This window comes from Solea solea, chromosome 4 (assembly GCF_958295425.1).
Source record: "Solea solea chromosome 4, fSolSol10.1, whole genome shotgun sequence".
NCBI lineage: Eukaryota > Metazoa > Chordata > Actinopteri > Pleuronectiformes > Soleidae > Solea > Solea solea.
The window spans coordinates 11073440-11089561 of record NC_081137.1 but is presented as its reverse complement, the minus strand read 5'-3'; the positions used below and the strand labels follow the sequence as shown (position 1 = coordinate 11089561).

Below are 16122 nucleotides of genomic sequence, written 5' to 3'. Positions count from 1 at the left end.
GAGAAAAATGGTCTTGAAGAAAAGGTATGCCATACTATAGTCTGACTTTTAAAGGGATAGTTCTGTTTTTTTTAAGTGTATATGAGGTAGTGACACATTGTCAGTGACAAAATAACACATTTGAACTTACTAATAGAGGCAGAAATGGATTAACAACCATGCGTCTTGACGTAAAATTCCTCACTTCCTCTATGTACCTTGATGCAGGTTGTGAGCAGTTTACAAAGTGACACAAACTTTCCAGTCAGGAAAAGGATACCCAGTGATGGGATAAATTGGCCAACATATTCTTAAAATGTCAGACTTAATTGGGTATCGATATTATTCAGTGAATGAAAGTGGCTAAAATTTGTTTTTACGTGTGTTCTCACTGACAGACATTTTTTTTTAGAGAATACATGCCTATGTCTGAAGCTGGTTCTTGTTATAGGGGCATGCACGTCGATACCTCATCAAACAAAAGTACAACTGAACTATCCCTGCAACAGACAATAAAACAATACAGCATAGACCCTCCAACAGTACATTAGCATTTCATCCAAGCCTGCCACACCATCTCCTCCTGTCAGATGGATTTTTATCAAGCGTTCGGGACCTTGTCCTCTGTTGTGGACGTGGTTTATGGTGATGATTGGGGGGGGGGGGGGGGGGGGGTGAAAAATGTCTGCCTGAAACTCATGCCTGCGGTGGACAAGCTCCATTTCCCTCCTGAAGTGATTCTCTCATGCACTCACAGCGTCCTTCTCCTTCTTGTCACTGTCTTCATGCCAGGTCAGACGTTCCTCATAGAAGGCTATGACAACCTGTGGGCACTTCTGATTAGCCTCTTTAGCAAGCACAAGATCGGCATCATCAGAGTCTTTCCACTTCATAAGAAACATCAGGTCCCCACTGGAGTCAGTGGCTCCAATGATCTTCTCTGGCTCGAGTCCTCTTTCAAAGCCACGAACAACAACACTGTCATCGTCTTTCTTCTTTTTGGGTTTACCTCCACCTTCTCCTTCCTCCTCCTCCTCCTCCTCCCCCCCCTCCTCATCATCTGAGCTCCTTTTCTTTGAGCTACCAGACTCTTTAGGTCGTTCCATGGAGCTTGAGCTTGATTTGCTGCCAGGTGTGGAGCCTCCACTGCTGCTGCTTTTCTTGTAGGTTTTCATGAATTCAGCAATAAGCTCGGGGCAACCCAGATTCTTCTCTGGCTCCCATGTGTTGTGCTTCTCAGAGTAGCCTTTCCACTTCAAGAGAAACTCGACTCTGCCTTTCACCACCCTCCTGTCCAGAACCTTCTCCACGGTATACTCTTCTTCCTCAGAGGATGAGGACCCATCTTCGCGAGACTTTTTGCCCATTGTACAGTTTGTTGTCGAACACTAGGCTGTAGCAGATCACAGGTATTTCACCTCTGGATGCGCAGACCGTGGACTGGCGGTGTCGGCCGCAGCGATAATATGGCGTATTCTACGAACCTGTAGTCGATACGGCCAACGTCAGGGTTGCTTTGGCATGTATAGCATGAACTACATAAAGGTGCTGCGTTTCCTCATTAAATTAGACCGAAGCTTTACGGAAATTCGACGGTAAAGCCTAACGCAAGCGACAGTAAACTATTGTAGCAAATGGCCCTCGAGGAACCAGCAAAAAAAAACACAACGGGAGGGTGATGAAATTGTTTTTTGATCATTTGATCAAATTGTTCTCTGAGGTCAAGGCAGCAAGTCAGGTGGTATTTTGAAAAAATAATTTTTTAAGAAAGAAATGAATTTTCACACTTTATTTAATTTATTCCCCGAATCGTGCAAACGCATTTAGCAAACTACACTTACACTCGCACCCCTACATAGTGTGCAAAGTGGTTCCGCCCACGAGGTCACCGGAAGTTGTTTCAGCTGCCATGTTTGGTTGCTTTGTTGTACGCTTCTACCAGGTTTCCTACAGAATTAGTAAGTGTGGAAATGGAGCCGAGCTGGAGTACGTTTCTTTTTCAAGTAAGTTCACTCTTCGGGAGGCGAACCGGGTTAGCTCATTAAACAACCGATTTAAACGCAAACAATCGCACTGTTGGCGGTTAAAGCCATATTTTTAAACGACTGCACGCTAATCTCAAGTAACCAAGCAAAACAATGGTATATGAATCCAGGCGTCCAGCTGTGAGGCTTGGGAATGACGCTAGAACAAAAAAATCAATTCTTCTGAGCGAGTGTTTGCAAAACGTGGCTTTTGTGTAAATCGTGCGGATATTTTGGATATAGGTGTACGATAACTCGACAAGGATTGTGATTTTTTAAGTTAGTTTGCCAAGTCGAAGGCAGCAAAACATGCGAGATGATTTGAAGTAACGTTAAATCTGGAGAGACGCCACCGCACCGTTACAATCGAGACAGACCTGTTTTTTTTTTTTTTCTCCACTGAAGGCTTTGATTAGCAGACCCTGTGTGATAATGAGATGCAACACGAGCGAATATTTTCATTGATAATAAAACACATGCGTCTTATTTTGAGGTGGTTGGTGTTAGTAATGTTGAATAAGCGTGTACTTAGTTATGAGCTGCTGAGATTTACTGCCAACGAGTCCGCGGTGAACTTTCCGCTTGCCCAAAGCCGGTTTCACTGTAGTTAGCTAACGATGTTTAGGCTACCTCCATTTAAAAACTCGCTAGCTCACTTAGCCACATATAAATGGAGCATAATGTGGACGATGCTACTGTGAGGAGCTTAGAAAACACGACTTGATATCAAGCGGAGCAGTGCTGTGTTTATTATGTCTATTTATTCCGGTGACCGCGGCAGAAAGGCATTTGAACTATGCACATATCAGTAGCAGCTAACACTAGCAATGAAGAGGCAGAGTTGAAATTAGCAGCGACCGTACGCAATTTATAAAGTCCCTTGTTTTTTTTCCGCCAGAAAGTGTGTTCAGCGGTAGGCGGTGATAGTCTGCTTTATGCCACCGCTTTCTCCTCAGTGTACAAACATGGAAGCCTGTTGTTCAACAGCATGAATGAAATGTTTGATTCCCTATGGCCTTACTTAGCTTAAACTAATTAAACCTAGCTTGGCCATGACAAATACACGACCCGGATATTTTAAGTAGTACATTTCAAAGAATGTAACATTTTCCTGCGAATTCGAGTGGAATTTTTCTTATGTTTTGTCAGCTTTTGATCACTAAAATGGACGTACATCACAGGTGCAGTTTTTGCGTTTTAACAGGTTATTTTTCTGAATATTATCACTTAATTAAAGCTTAATGTTTTAACTCATAAGCGGCTTAAATTATTACTTAAACGTGTTACCAAACTTTGCAAATGGCAACATTTGCAGCCCTACCCCCCAATTAGTTGATGTTTCCCAAAGTTCTAATAGTTGAAGTTCTCAAATGTTTTTAATTGAAGAAAGAAACAAAACAATATTCACATGAGAAGTTGAATAACTTGTTATTGTTTTATTCCTACTTTGAAGTGGTCACTTTGAGTACTTTGCCCTCTTTTAAATAATTTATGACTAATATGTGCATCTTTTGGCTCAGTTTTCAACTTTAAGCGCTAATTATTCCTGATAAAACAGGCAGATAGACTTTGTGGCTTGTTTTTTTTTTCAGTATTTTGGCGTTCAGCCAGAGGCCCTGCATAATATAATGTGCCTCACACAGTTACTGTGTAGATGTGTGGGCAGTTCATTCTCCATCATTTGGAGAGCAATATTTCATTCAGCTATTAACAGTTGGTTTGCAGCAATGTTGTTTTTATGGGATCACCACCACTTTACTGTTTCTTGAATTGAACGTATTCACGAAAATTTACGAAAAAAGTGTCACTTGACAAGGTGATGACTAAAATGCTTTATTTTAAATGGTGTGACAATTGTTTCAAATAATCATTGTTTGAAAATGACTTGATTATTAACATGGGTAAAGTGAAGTCATAATTAACAAACACTGTCAAAAATGCACTGACAGAACTGACAGAAGATTGCTATGCCAGTAACAAAGTATATATCTTTTCAAAATCTTTATATTTTTTATATATATATATTTATTTAATTATTGATTACTAAATTAAATAACATCAACTATTTTGATCATCAATTAATCAGTTAGGGTGTTGTGTTTTTTTAAATAATTAAAACAAGTTGTCAGGTTATTCAGTTTCTGAGATGTGAATATTTTAACTATAAAGGATCAAACTGGTGGCTAAACATCCATTAATTAGTCATGGATAAGATATAATTTGCCACTCACTCATTCAATGAACACTCACCATTTGCTGCAATACAGGTAAATATTAGATCCTGAAGTCAGTCATAATAAGGAACCATTATAGAACTACACATGCAAAGTAATTTTGGTGCACTGATTATGTAAAATGCAGTGTATTGTTGAACCAAGCTTTACCTCAATGTTAAGCTTTGTATTAAATCCCTATAGTTTTCTAAGCTCAACACTGTATGCTTAACAGTACCAGAGAGACATACAGTATTGAGTCGGTGTCATATACAAGGCAGATGTTAACTTGCCATAACACGCAAAAGCTCAGGTGAAATAAAAACTTATCATCAATGGCTCAAACTCTAACCACTGAGCCAGCATGTGTGCACAATAACGAGGCTCTGGAAACAACTTAACTAAATGGAATGTAGTAATGTTATCAGTTACACATGTGCCTTTTCCTGCTATAACAAGCCAACCTGTCTACAGTGGATGAGAAGTTTATTTACCATCCAGCATTGTAATAGAAAAGTAGATGGCAATTGAATGAAAGGGAATATTGCTGTGTATCATATATTTACATTACTGATGGGCATATTGTCACTCTGTTTTTGTATTTATGCTTTGGATATATATTGGCAAAACAAAACTTTAGGTATCTGTTAAAAATGTGTATGTTTGCTTGACATAAGTCTGGGTGTTCAGTTTTGGCCTTGGACTTTAAGGGAAACATCCAAATCATCCAGTTGTAGAAAATAAGTCTTCAGTGGATAAGCAATTCCTGCTATATGCTGCATGGCATTGGTACCAATATGGAATCAGGGTCTGAATCAGGACTGTTTGGCATAGGATTTATAGTGTGCATTAGGTTTTTTGAAGACTGGTTGTGATCAATTTATAAGCAGCTGATATTGTCCACTAATATCATCTAGTCCAGGCCCAAGTGACGGAATGAATATAAAATAATATATATAAACATTAAAGTTTATCAGACAACTATGAGGTAGTAAGGTACACAAACAATAAACAAAACTGTTCAACCAATGCCCTCAGTTCAAATCTGCAGTGACCTGTGGAGCCATCAGGAGGACTCTCCCTCCATTTTGATGTTATTTATTAGGGAGCAGTCCCAGTTGTCAGAGCATGTTTGTGTCAAAATGGTCAGAGCTGCACAGAAAGCACAGCAGCTGACAGGCCCTGCACCTCTGCCTGCTTGTCTGTCTGTAGTGATGATGCCCACCGTTAACAAACTTCACAAAGAGGTTTTCCTGGCTGGTATCCCCCACCCACACGCATCCAAACATAAAGCCCCTACTCCACCCAACCCTGGTGTGCCAGTGGCAGGGCAGCATTGGCATGATGATGACAAATCTTGGAAGGTGGCAAGTGTGAGCAGGTGCTTAGACAAATGGATGAGTGGGCTTCGGTGGCATTATCTGTGAGTTTCCGAGGTCCCTCTGTGTGTAAGGGAACTGTGGATAGTTTAGCTGACTAGTGTGCGCATAAACAATGTCCCTGTCTCATGAATAGATGAGCCAAATCAATGAAGATGACCATACAAAGATCCCCCGCTGAGGCCCAAGTGCGTCGCTGCTCAGATTTGTGTCTTTCACAATAGGCCAGATGACATAAGGAGGACATTGTGTGGTTCATTTTTCTTTGCTATCCCCCTCCTCCCTTGGCTGGCCTTCTTCGATGGATGATTGAACCTCAAAGGGCGAGGTCAAGTATTTCACCTTGCCCTTTCTTGCTGGTAGTTGACAACACAGTTGTAAATGTTTTTTTACTGGAACAAGAATAGTATATACCATGTCATGATATAAATGTTATGTTTGGGTATGATAGGAGAAAAGAAGCCTGAATGGTTTAGGGACATTTTTTTTCTGTACAGTACAGACAGCACTGACTGTCAGTACGTCATACGACCCCACTTCAGATAATCTGAACAAGCCCTCTAACTGCTAAATCTTCTAATGCAAGGAGGAGAACTTTAAGTTATGAATAGCTATTTGGAAATCATTAACAGAACCCCAGGTCAGATTTCTTGCATAACATATTATTCTAAATTTCAGCCATTGCATTATTTGAAAGTTCAGTGTGAAAGCAATTTATTGTTTAGCCCTTAGGCAAACCTCCGATGTCTTAAAAAAAAAAGAAGGTAAATCTAACAACCAAGGAATCAGACTAAACAGTCATCAGTGAATGTCCCATATATTTTGCAATGCTTTTTACTTTCTTGGATGATGGCAGAAATAGTACAACAGTGATCTACTATATGGCAACTCATTAGGGCTGATACAAGACATTTGTCTTTTTGATTTTCTTGCAACTTTTTTTTTTTAAGTAACTTTGCAGTCTGTCGATTGTGTCATTTACCTTGGTACCCAATGAAAAACATACCTAAACAAGATTCACTATATGAGTTGGACCCTACTGGTTTTGCTGCTGCTGCTAATTGCACCCCCACCACTTCATTCTATTTCTCTACTGGTATTGGGAACCAATAGTTTGCATCTGAAAAAACCACAACACAACCATGAAATGTATTTTGCCAATATGTGGTTGTATCACTGTGGTCCCCTTTACCCTCAGTTAAGCTTCAACATGTCCCCTGATCTTTGTTGCTGAACTAATGGCTCGCTCTTCAGAGTTCTCTTGGAAGTTAAAGTGGATTCTTTAAATCAGCACTGTCATGATGGAGATATTTTTTTTATCCATCTGGATAGTGTTATTGATACGTTGCATGACTTGCGTCAGCCTCATAAATGACAACTCTAGAGCACATTTTTTCTTGTTTAACATCTGTATTCTTGGACTTTGCTGACTTATGGGGTGCTGGTGCAGCAATCAGTAATGCTTGATTTATTGTAGTAATTCTCATGCAGATCTATAAAAGTAATGATACAGTTGAAGTCATTGCTTTAAAGTTACAATCTCCACTATTAAAGTACACTATTAGACATCGGACTATTTAGTAGAACTACTGATTACCAGTAATAATGCCAAGATGGCTGCCCCCATTCAAACACTGCCACTTCTACTGTTAACTTCTACCGTGGACATGTTGCTGCGCTGTTTGTGTGTGCCAAATACCACGAGGGGTTGTTATCGACTGGTATTGCTAGCAGTAGCTAACCCGGTAAATGTTTGCGTCCATGTTTTTTTCCGGACTTCTCTCAACGATTACCCTTCAGTGTAATTAGCTGCTATAGTGCATGTATGTATAGTATAGTGCATAGTAAATGTATATCATGTCTGGATGAATTACTCATGACTGTATTTACTTTATCAGCAGGCCAATGAAGCCCTCCACCACCAGCACCAGATGGCCCAGAACAGCCTGCTGCCACTGCTCAATGCAGGAGCAGAGCAGATTGACCAGAAGCCTATTCTGCCCATTCAAATGGACCAGAAGCCACCTGTCAGTGCTGCTGACCTCCTCAAAGATAATATGGCCAGTGGAGGTGTGCGACCACCTGTGCCCGTGATAAAGAAGGAACACAAGGGCAAAACACCGTTCATCTGTGGCTACTGCAACAAGGCCTTCCGTGACAGCTACCACCTGCGACGCCATGAGTCCAGCCACACCGGTATTAAGATGGTCTCACGGCCAAAGAAGACAGCCCAAACAGCCCCCACCATGGTACCCATGATCTCCTCTATGCCACGAGACAACCACGGCACCCCTTCCTACATCTCCACGGTAGCCGGCATCCTCTCCACAGCAACCACCTCGGTTTCCTCAGGCACAAGTATCATGACATCATCTGCAATGGGCAACATGCCGCAGCAAAACGTTGTCAAGAAACCCCCGAAACCCGTCAAGAAAAACCATGGGTGTGAGATGTGCGGCAAGGCATTCCGTGACGTCTACCACCTGAATCGCCACAAGCTGTCCCATTCAGACGAGAAGCCTTTCGAGTGCCCCATCTGCCAGCAACGCTTTAAAAGAAAGGACCGGATGACCTACCATGTTCGCTCTCATGACGGGGGAGTGCACAAGCCCTATGTATGTTCTGTGTGTGGGAAAGGATTTTCCAGGTAAGGATCATTTTGTGGGGCTTTTATCTATCTAGCACTGGCAACTTTTTGTTGACCCCTTTGGTTCATCAGCATCCTCTCTCTTTTCCTGCTAACTTTACTGTGAAAGAGGCATTATATCAAAACGCTATACACTTCTATATTTCTGTAGTTTACAGTAGAGAGGGCAAAATACCACTTTGTCAAGACCGGCACCATTATCACTTGATGTAATCTTTTACCCCTTTAAAACAACTGAACCAGTGTGCTGCTGCCTTTACCCACTCGCTATAACCAGCCAAAAACATAAACAGTTTGGCAGACAGGTGCAGCCCCCACTCACATCCTGGTCACATGATGGTGGTGCACATTTCTCTGTACAGCAGGTCACCCATGCTTAGTGACGCATTAAAGTGATATTTAGGATTTACGGATCATATCAAATTCAACTTGTTAATTTTTCTTGTATCCACTTTTGACCAGGATTGGACCAATACTGAGAATTTGATGAACTCATCAACTGACATGACTGATCATTATAGCTTAGACGTTTTTCACCAATATATATCTGTATTAGTACCGTAGGCAGTACCGTAGGCAATGCTTAACTGGTTAATACACATTGTTGGGCAAAATAATATCTGTAATATGAAGTTATTTGTCTTCATACTACCAGACAGATTTGTCATAGGGACACACACTGAAAAGTCCTTAGCCTGTGAACTGCTGGCACAAGATTTCATGGGGAGATTGTGTTACTTGTTTCAAATGTCTCTGTACATTCCTCTTATAGCTCTTAAAGTGGTGGAATAAGTTTCTGTGTTGGACCCATGTGATCCAGCTGATTCAATGAATGTACTCTTGGAGACCAACTCACAAACATTAACATTTCCAGTTGGGTATCATGTCCAGGCTGTGATCCATAAGTTGTTTTGCTCAGTTGCAAAAAATGGCAGCTCCTTTGTGTTGAAGCTGTTTTGTACACAATTGAATGAGCAACATGAAGAATAAGGTGTGATGACAATGGCAAATACTAAATCAGTGAGGAAATAGCTGCAAATGTAAGAAAAGACTTAATTGCTGCTGTTTTTCCCATGTGCTTTCTATCAATAACTAACAACTCTAAACAGGACGTATGCATGTGAGCGCTTATGTTAATGGAGACAGTGAATAATTCCACCAACTTATGGTTCCAATCTAAAGAAGTGATTTTAGTTGTCTGGGTGTAATTTAAATGGTGATAAATCTTTTGCTATACACATTATTTGATCTATTCATTACGAAGCACTCAAGAATAAGCTTTTGTTATCTCCTATTTAGTTATGTTCAGGTGACTTATGGTACTGCAGGTGTGCCACGCCAGAAATTATATTAGAGGTGCATGATTTTGGACTTTGTGCCGATTTGCGGACAGATTTGGTGTGCTTGGACCAATAACCAATACCAATATTTACGGGTCTCCCTTTGCCCAACTTCAGAGGTTATTATGGCCTCCTTTACATCTGACATTAAAATGCATTTTCTGTGATCAGATAGATGAATTTACACCTTGTATTAACATGCTTCTCCCCATTAACTCATCTTCTCCTCTATTTGCTGCCAACAATGTTCGCACCACGTGAGGTTGAGCGATTGTTATGGACTCCTCTTTGCTTTTCGAAGCAGGGGAAGATGTCTTTGACAAGTAGAAAACTTACAAAAGCAGATGAGACAGTGCAGTTTTCTCGCCGTTGTCACATTAGCTGTACTCAGAGCCACCAAGTACCTCCGCTGCACTCGGTTGTTGTGGGTGGAGCAGAGATGCATCGCATTTACACTAACACTCAATCCGATCACAATGGGACCACCTCCTGCAGTGGTTTGGCAGATCAGATAACAACCTGTACTTACAAGTGGTCAGGCACTGTCCGAATGCAATCCGATGACAGGAAACACATTTTAATGTCAGGTGTAAAGGGGGCCTTAGTCTCTTCTTCAAGTGAAATTAACACAGTATTTTATGTACTCGTGTCTCAGCAGATGTAGCTATAGGTTTTCTTTATAACAGTTGGAGAGGTGACAAGGCGAGAGCAGCATATTCAGCATACTCTTTTAATCATTATAGTTACGTTGTTTTTGCTGATATCTATTTTAAAGCCAATATCGGACGATATTATGCACCCTCAATTTAAAATTTTGAACATAGCATAATTATTATTTCTGTTTTGTAATCAAGTTTCAAACGGTCCTCAAACAAAGGCCTGTTTTAAAGTTATTTATGAAACCAGTAATACTAATACTGTGTGTTGACCAGGTTTGTGATTTAATGTTTTGTGTGTTTGTTAATTGGCAGCTCTAAATGTATGCTTTTACTGCCATTTACTGATCATGCAGCAGCACAGTGGCTGCCTTTTCATTTGATGGTTCTACACAGTTTTAGATTTGCACTTGCACTGACCCCCCAACTCCAGTCCAACCACATGTTTAAACAGTCACACATGGAGGAGCACCAGTGGAAGGGTATCGGGGGAGGAGGGGGGAGGCGTCACTTGTCACTTTGTGGTTCCCGCCAGCATGTCACAGTCTCTCCCCCCCAGGAATTCAATTAACCATGCGTTCGGGTCAACACATTTGCTATTTGGAGATTAAATATGTTGTTCAGGAATGTCTCGAGACAGCGATTTATCAATACAACATACATTATCTAGTCTTTTAAGGAGAAAATATTTCGTAAAATGAACCATCGAGTTTGGTCAGGAAATAAGAGTTGTGTACGGCAACACAGTGTGATCCCCGGTCAAGCTGTAACACTATCACTGTGCTGTATATGGCAGTTTCAGGCGTGAGTCCAACACAGTGACGTGGGGCAGGGATTCATCAGCATACTGGAAAGTGAGAATGGGGACTGAATAACAGGCCACTGAGTCACTGCCACTCGGCCAGACGATGTCTGGAGGACAAAAAAATAAAAATAAAGACTTAATTCTTATTCATAGCACCACTTTAGAGAATCCTCTTCAATCTTCTCAGTTTTTAAAGAAAAAAAACTTTGGGTTAGTGAGAAGCTGCCAGTGTTTGCATCATGTCCACCCTGACATGATGCTGCACTCACGTTAACAAGACGATGGAAGCATCAGTGTAGATTCTGGAGTTTTACTAGAAGAGGTCAAGGTCTTCCTGATAATGTGGGAATTTTAAAACAAATAAACCGTGCTGTGGGATTTTACTTAAATTCTCTTAAATTCTGTGGTATACCTTTTTTTTATTCTGTGGCACAACAGTCCGAAATACAATAATTAACCCTCACTTTGTGGTATTAATGATATTAAATCAATGTTATGGCCTACTTACGCTGCATTTAATCCTCTGTGAGCGCGATCGGCCGACAAATTTATTCAGAAAGCATAACTGACATTCTCTTTATTCTCAGTTTTGGTGACTAATAGTAGGGTTGCTAGAAAATAAATACTTAATGTCATCGTGGTATGACTCGTCTTATAAAAAACAAGGGAACAATGACAGGGGAAAACCACCTTGTGTTTTTTTTTTTTTTTTTAAACTAGGTCAAACTAACCCACGCACGGGTGATCTTGGAGAATTAAATGCCATTGACAAAATGTGTATTTATTTTCTCCAATGCCTGTCCCCTCATTATCAAAGTAAACGGAGCACATCAGTATGTTTTTGCAGATACCAAGCAAGAAGAGAGAGGTCCATCTTACCGTTTTATATAATGTTTATGCCCTTAAATTATAGAAGTTTGTAAACAACACTTAACTTTATATCTGGTTATATCAATTCAACTGTAAAGTGACTTTCAAAAACATTCCCAGAGTATAAAATATATTAGAGGTACATTTTCATCTTCCAGCTGAAATGGATTTAAAAAGGGAATTACCTCATAATATTGCATCAAGCATATGTCTTGCATTTGATGGTCCGTATGCTTTTAAAGTATTGAGTTGTTCTCAATTCCAGAAAACCACTATTAAAATGGAAATTTCAATATAAACGAATGTGCTGAAATAACATGGTCTGTATGTGGAACTAGATGTTCTGATAGTACGATGGCAAAGGGCCTCGTGTGACTCATTGACAGCTCATGTAACTCACTGCATCCCTGTCCAAAGATTTAAATGTGCCTTTTGTTTTGTCCTTTCATTTTGATCAAATCTAGGCCAGACCATTTGAGCTGCCATGTGAAGCATGTGCATTCCTCAGAAAGACCGTTTAAATGTCAAGTAACGGTAAGAGCCATGACAATAAGCTATAATGATTATTTCTATTAGCATTATTGATTTATTTGCTGTTATTGTTGTTTGACCCTGTCTGCTACGCGGTTGCAGGCCTGTACCTCTGCTTTCGCCACCAAAGACAGACTCCGCTCCCACATGATCAGGCATGAGGGCAAAGTGACCTGCAGCATCTGTGGGAAGATGCTGAGTGCGGCCTACATCACCAGCCATTTAAAGACTCATGGACAGAACAACTTTAACTCCTGTAACAAAGGTATGTTACACTGGGAAAGGCACAAGACTTATGCCACATTCATCTCATTATAATTCCTTTTGTCTAGTCTACTCAAATTTACTGCTAACTTACCACTAACGGAGATGTCATTGATTAAATAAATGAAGGTAGAAAAGGATCCATGTTTTTAACACTACATTTATCAAGCCCTTGATATTAAAGATCATCTGCCTCTTCTAATGTTATTTGTGACAATATTGCATATGGCTGAGAGTGAGGACATAAGGAAGAACAGAGTTTAACCACTTAATGTGTAAGTGCTCACCTAATAAAATCTGCACCTGCTAAAGACCACAGTATAGCAATAGTTTTTCAGTTTTATCTGGCCATTGGACTGCCTTTTCAGAGTGGCTATTCAAGTTTTTTTCTCATTCTTTGACCACACAGTCCATAGAGAAAATGAGAAATTTAACATCAGGGCACACACAGGAAGTGAGTCAGTGGTGGGCACACTGCAATCAGTGCCTCATACAACCACACAAAATCTAGACTAGCTCTTTAAAAATAAACCCTAACTTATCTCCTTCCTACCACATCAGTACACTCTCATCTTGTGTCTCCAGAAGGTAATGAAGTCTGCAATTCTGCCTCAGTGACACCTGTGACCGTCTCCGTCCCCATCACCTCGGCGATGAACCGGGGCAACAACCACCCTGTCACCATAGCCGCACAAATGAACATTAGCACCAACACGGTGAACATCACGTCTCCAATCAGTCTCCAGCATCCGGTCACCATCACCGGACCCCTCAACATCGCCTCTGTCAACATCCCATCTTCGGCATCGATGAATATTGCCCACCCAGTCGCTATAACGACCCCCATGTCTATGAATATACACGGCCCGCTCAACATCGCTATGAGGCAAGTGGATACCATGCCTTTTCTGTCCCAAGTCTTGCCTTCCTCCCCGCCCTGGTAAAAAGAGGAATAAGAGGAAAAGGAGATAGAGAGAGAAAGTGAGTTTTGAACTGGCTAGAAAGAAAGGGAAAATAAGGCAAAACTAGAGACTCCCCCGTACTCCTGATTTGCTCTTCCAGTCCAGCTCTTTCTCACCCAACACCACCCCCACCCCCCCCAAAAAAACCCTCTTTGACTCATCAAACCATGAAGTGACTATTTCCACAAGCTGTGCAGGCGGCCCAGCAGGAGAAGTCGCAGCCACTTCTCAACCAGAGATCAGTGACTGACACCAGATGCAGGACACTTGAGTAGGAATCGAGTAGGATTTATCTTTAAATCAGGACAAAACCGTAAGGCTTAGTGTAGTCACTTAGAATGATGAAACTGTGATATTTTGTTTGTTTTGTATCATGACAAATGAGAGAAGAGGATTCCTCTAGCACACTCGAGGACTCTGTAGGAACACACACACACACACACACACACCAGTGCTTTTGTGAAAGGGAGATGAGAAATGGACTGAAGCAATAATTAGAAATTGCTTTTTTGTTATGTTTTACAACTTCTCTCCCAAAGCCTCTGGGTGTTGCTTTTTATGTTGGTGTTTTTTTTGTTTTGTTTTTTTGTAACTATAGCTTGCTAATCACTATTTAATGTTATAGGAAAAAGAGTCTAGTCAAAGGGACAGCAGCTTCCACTTGCATGGAAGAATATTTTTTCACAGTGAATGGCTTATTGTTTTCTTCTCAGATAGTTGGTATGCTCTCGAGGTACAGTGACTAACTTGTACAGTTGACATAGTAATGTATTTTCATGTCAGCATTTTAATTTTTGCTCCAGTCATTCGAGTAGACGTGTCAACACCGTCCTCTCGATGATGAAATGCTTTTGTTTTCTCTTTGTATGGAAACACAAAGGTCTGTTGTTGTTTTTTTTTTTCTTTGCCTATTTGTAATGTTTTTTTTCTTTGAAGTCAGAATGAACTGAGTCTTGCACTGAAAGCATATCCTACATACAGGTGAGCAGCAGCAGCAGTATTATTGTCAAAGATCAAATTGAAGTCTTAAAAGAATGTTAGTGAGCCAGTCTTCACTTGTGGGCCATCTAGTGGCTGTAAATGGAAAGTCCTGGCTGTGTAGTGAAGCTTTTTCAGTCTGTTACTGTCATTAGTTTTCTCTGACTCTTCTGTACACGCGTTTTATTTTGAATCATTTATCTGTAATTGCCCCCCCCCAAGATGATACTAAGGATCATTCACTCAGGAAAAAAACATAAAAGTCCATTATGCATGAACATGGTTCTTTTTTTAAATTTTTGGCATTTTGGTGTGAGAACACTTAACCAGGCTTTTTTTTTTTATATATATAAAACATAACCGTCCATTTAAATGATTAATTGAGTACATGCTGTACTATTACACATTTCTTTTAAATTCTAGTTCAGTCTCTGGCTGCATGGTCATGTGGCTGAGAGCTGGATGACTATGATGAAATGCAAGTTTGTGTCCATTAAAATAATGGGGAAATAATTGGTGTTGCATGAGCCCAAACACTAGATGTTGAGCGTCAACTCTTTTTAATGAATGCCATGTTATTTTGACTGTGTTGCAGTTCGTTCCACTTTTGGCCTGAAAAATGGAATATGCATGTTTGTCATCCCGCCCCGCCCCCCCCCTGCCCCGCCCAAAGTTTAGTTTGAAACTAAATGTTACCGTAGCTTCTTTTGTTGTTGTTATGCATTTGCGTAGAAACACTATGATAACCTGTTTGCCAAATTTTGATACAATAACAATGTGATAACCTGAAACATTTCTCATGAAATTGAACATCTCTTTATTTTTAAGGAAAAAAAAAAAAAGGAAATTCCAGGACCCTTGTGAAAGCAGTTGAATGTATATCTTTGTAAAAAAAACAAACTATTTTAGTTCTGAGAATATGGTAGTTACAATAGATGTGAAAGATAAGATAACCTTTTTTTATAAATCTTTTGTATTAGAACATTAACAATGGTAATTTTGTATATATGAAAGGCTTAGGCTTTCTGATTAGCAGAAAGGTCAAACATTCCTACATTTTTTTTAAATGTATGTTTGTCAGATTATTACATAAACATGCGCAATGTTATGTGCCTTTTATTTGGGTTGTCTAAATAAAAGAAAATTATCAAATGTGTTTATGGTTTAAGTACTGTTCAGTATGAAGCGCCACACATTACATCACTGGTTTCACGTTTCAAGCGTTGAGAATTAAACTGGATAATAACAATAATAAATAATTATGTTATTCAACCATAACTGTTTGATGGTTAAGACCAACTCATGCTCAGCTTATCAAAATGTTTGACATTTCATAAAAAACAACATATTGATAATTAAGAAAGTAAACAATCCGTTAAGAAAATAATTTGCGTGTTACAACCCAACTTTAATTAACTTTCCCCCCCTTAATGGGAATTTTTTTTGTAAACAAGTCCAATATACCATATTTAAT

The 16122-nt window shown here is 40.0% G+C and overlaps 2 protein-coding genes across 4 annotated transcripts; one reads left to right on the top strand and one right to left on the bottom strand.

Moving 5' to 3' along the window:
* Positions 1-644: 644 nt before the first annotated feature.
* LOC131458507 (chromobox protein homolog 5-like) lies at positions 645-1616 on the bottom strand. Its single transcript, XM_058627657.1, has one exon. The coding sequence runs from the start codon at positions 1344-1346 to the stop codon at positions 723-725; it is 624 nt and encodes a 207-aa protein (XP_058483640.1). The 5' UTR covers positions 1347-1616; the 3' UTR covers positions 645-722.
* Positions 1617-1740: 124 nt separating this feature from the next.
* Positions 1741-15804, top strand: vezf1a (vascular endothelial zinc finger 1a). 3 transcript variants are annotated; one of them, XM_058627656.1, is made up of 5 exons: positions 1741-1982; positions 7494-8242; positions 12378-12447; positions 12547-12709; positions 13324-15804. In XM_058627656.1, the coding sequence occupies exons 1-5, from the start codon at positions 1950-1952 to the stop codon at positions 13650-13652; spliced, it is 1344 nt and encodes a 447-aa protein (XP_058483639.1). In that variant the 5' UTR covers positions 1741-1949; the 3' UTR covers positions 13653-15804. The 3 variants fall into 3 exon arrangements, with proteins under 3 accessions (XP_058483639.1, XP_058483638.1, XP_058483637.1); XM_058627655.1 differs by having other exon boundaries at positions 13297-15804; XM_058627654.1 differs by having other exon boundaries at positions 13294-15804.
* Positions 15805-16122: the final 318 nt, after the last annotated feature.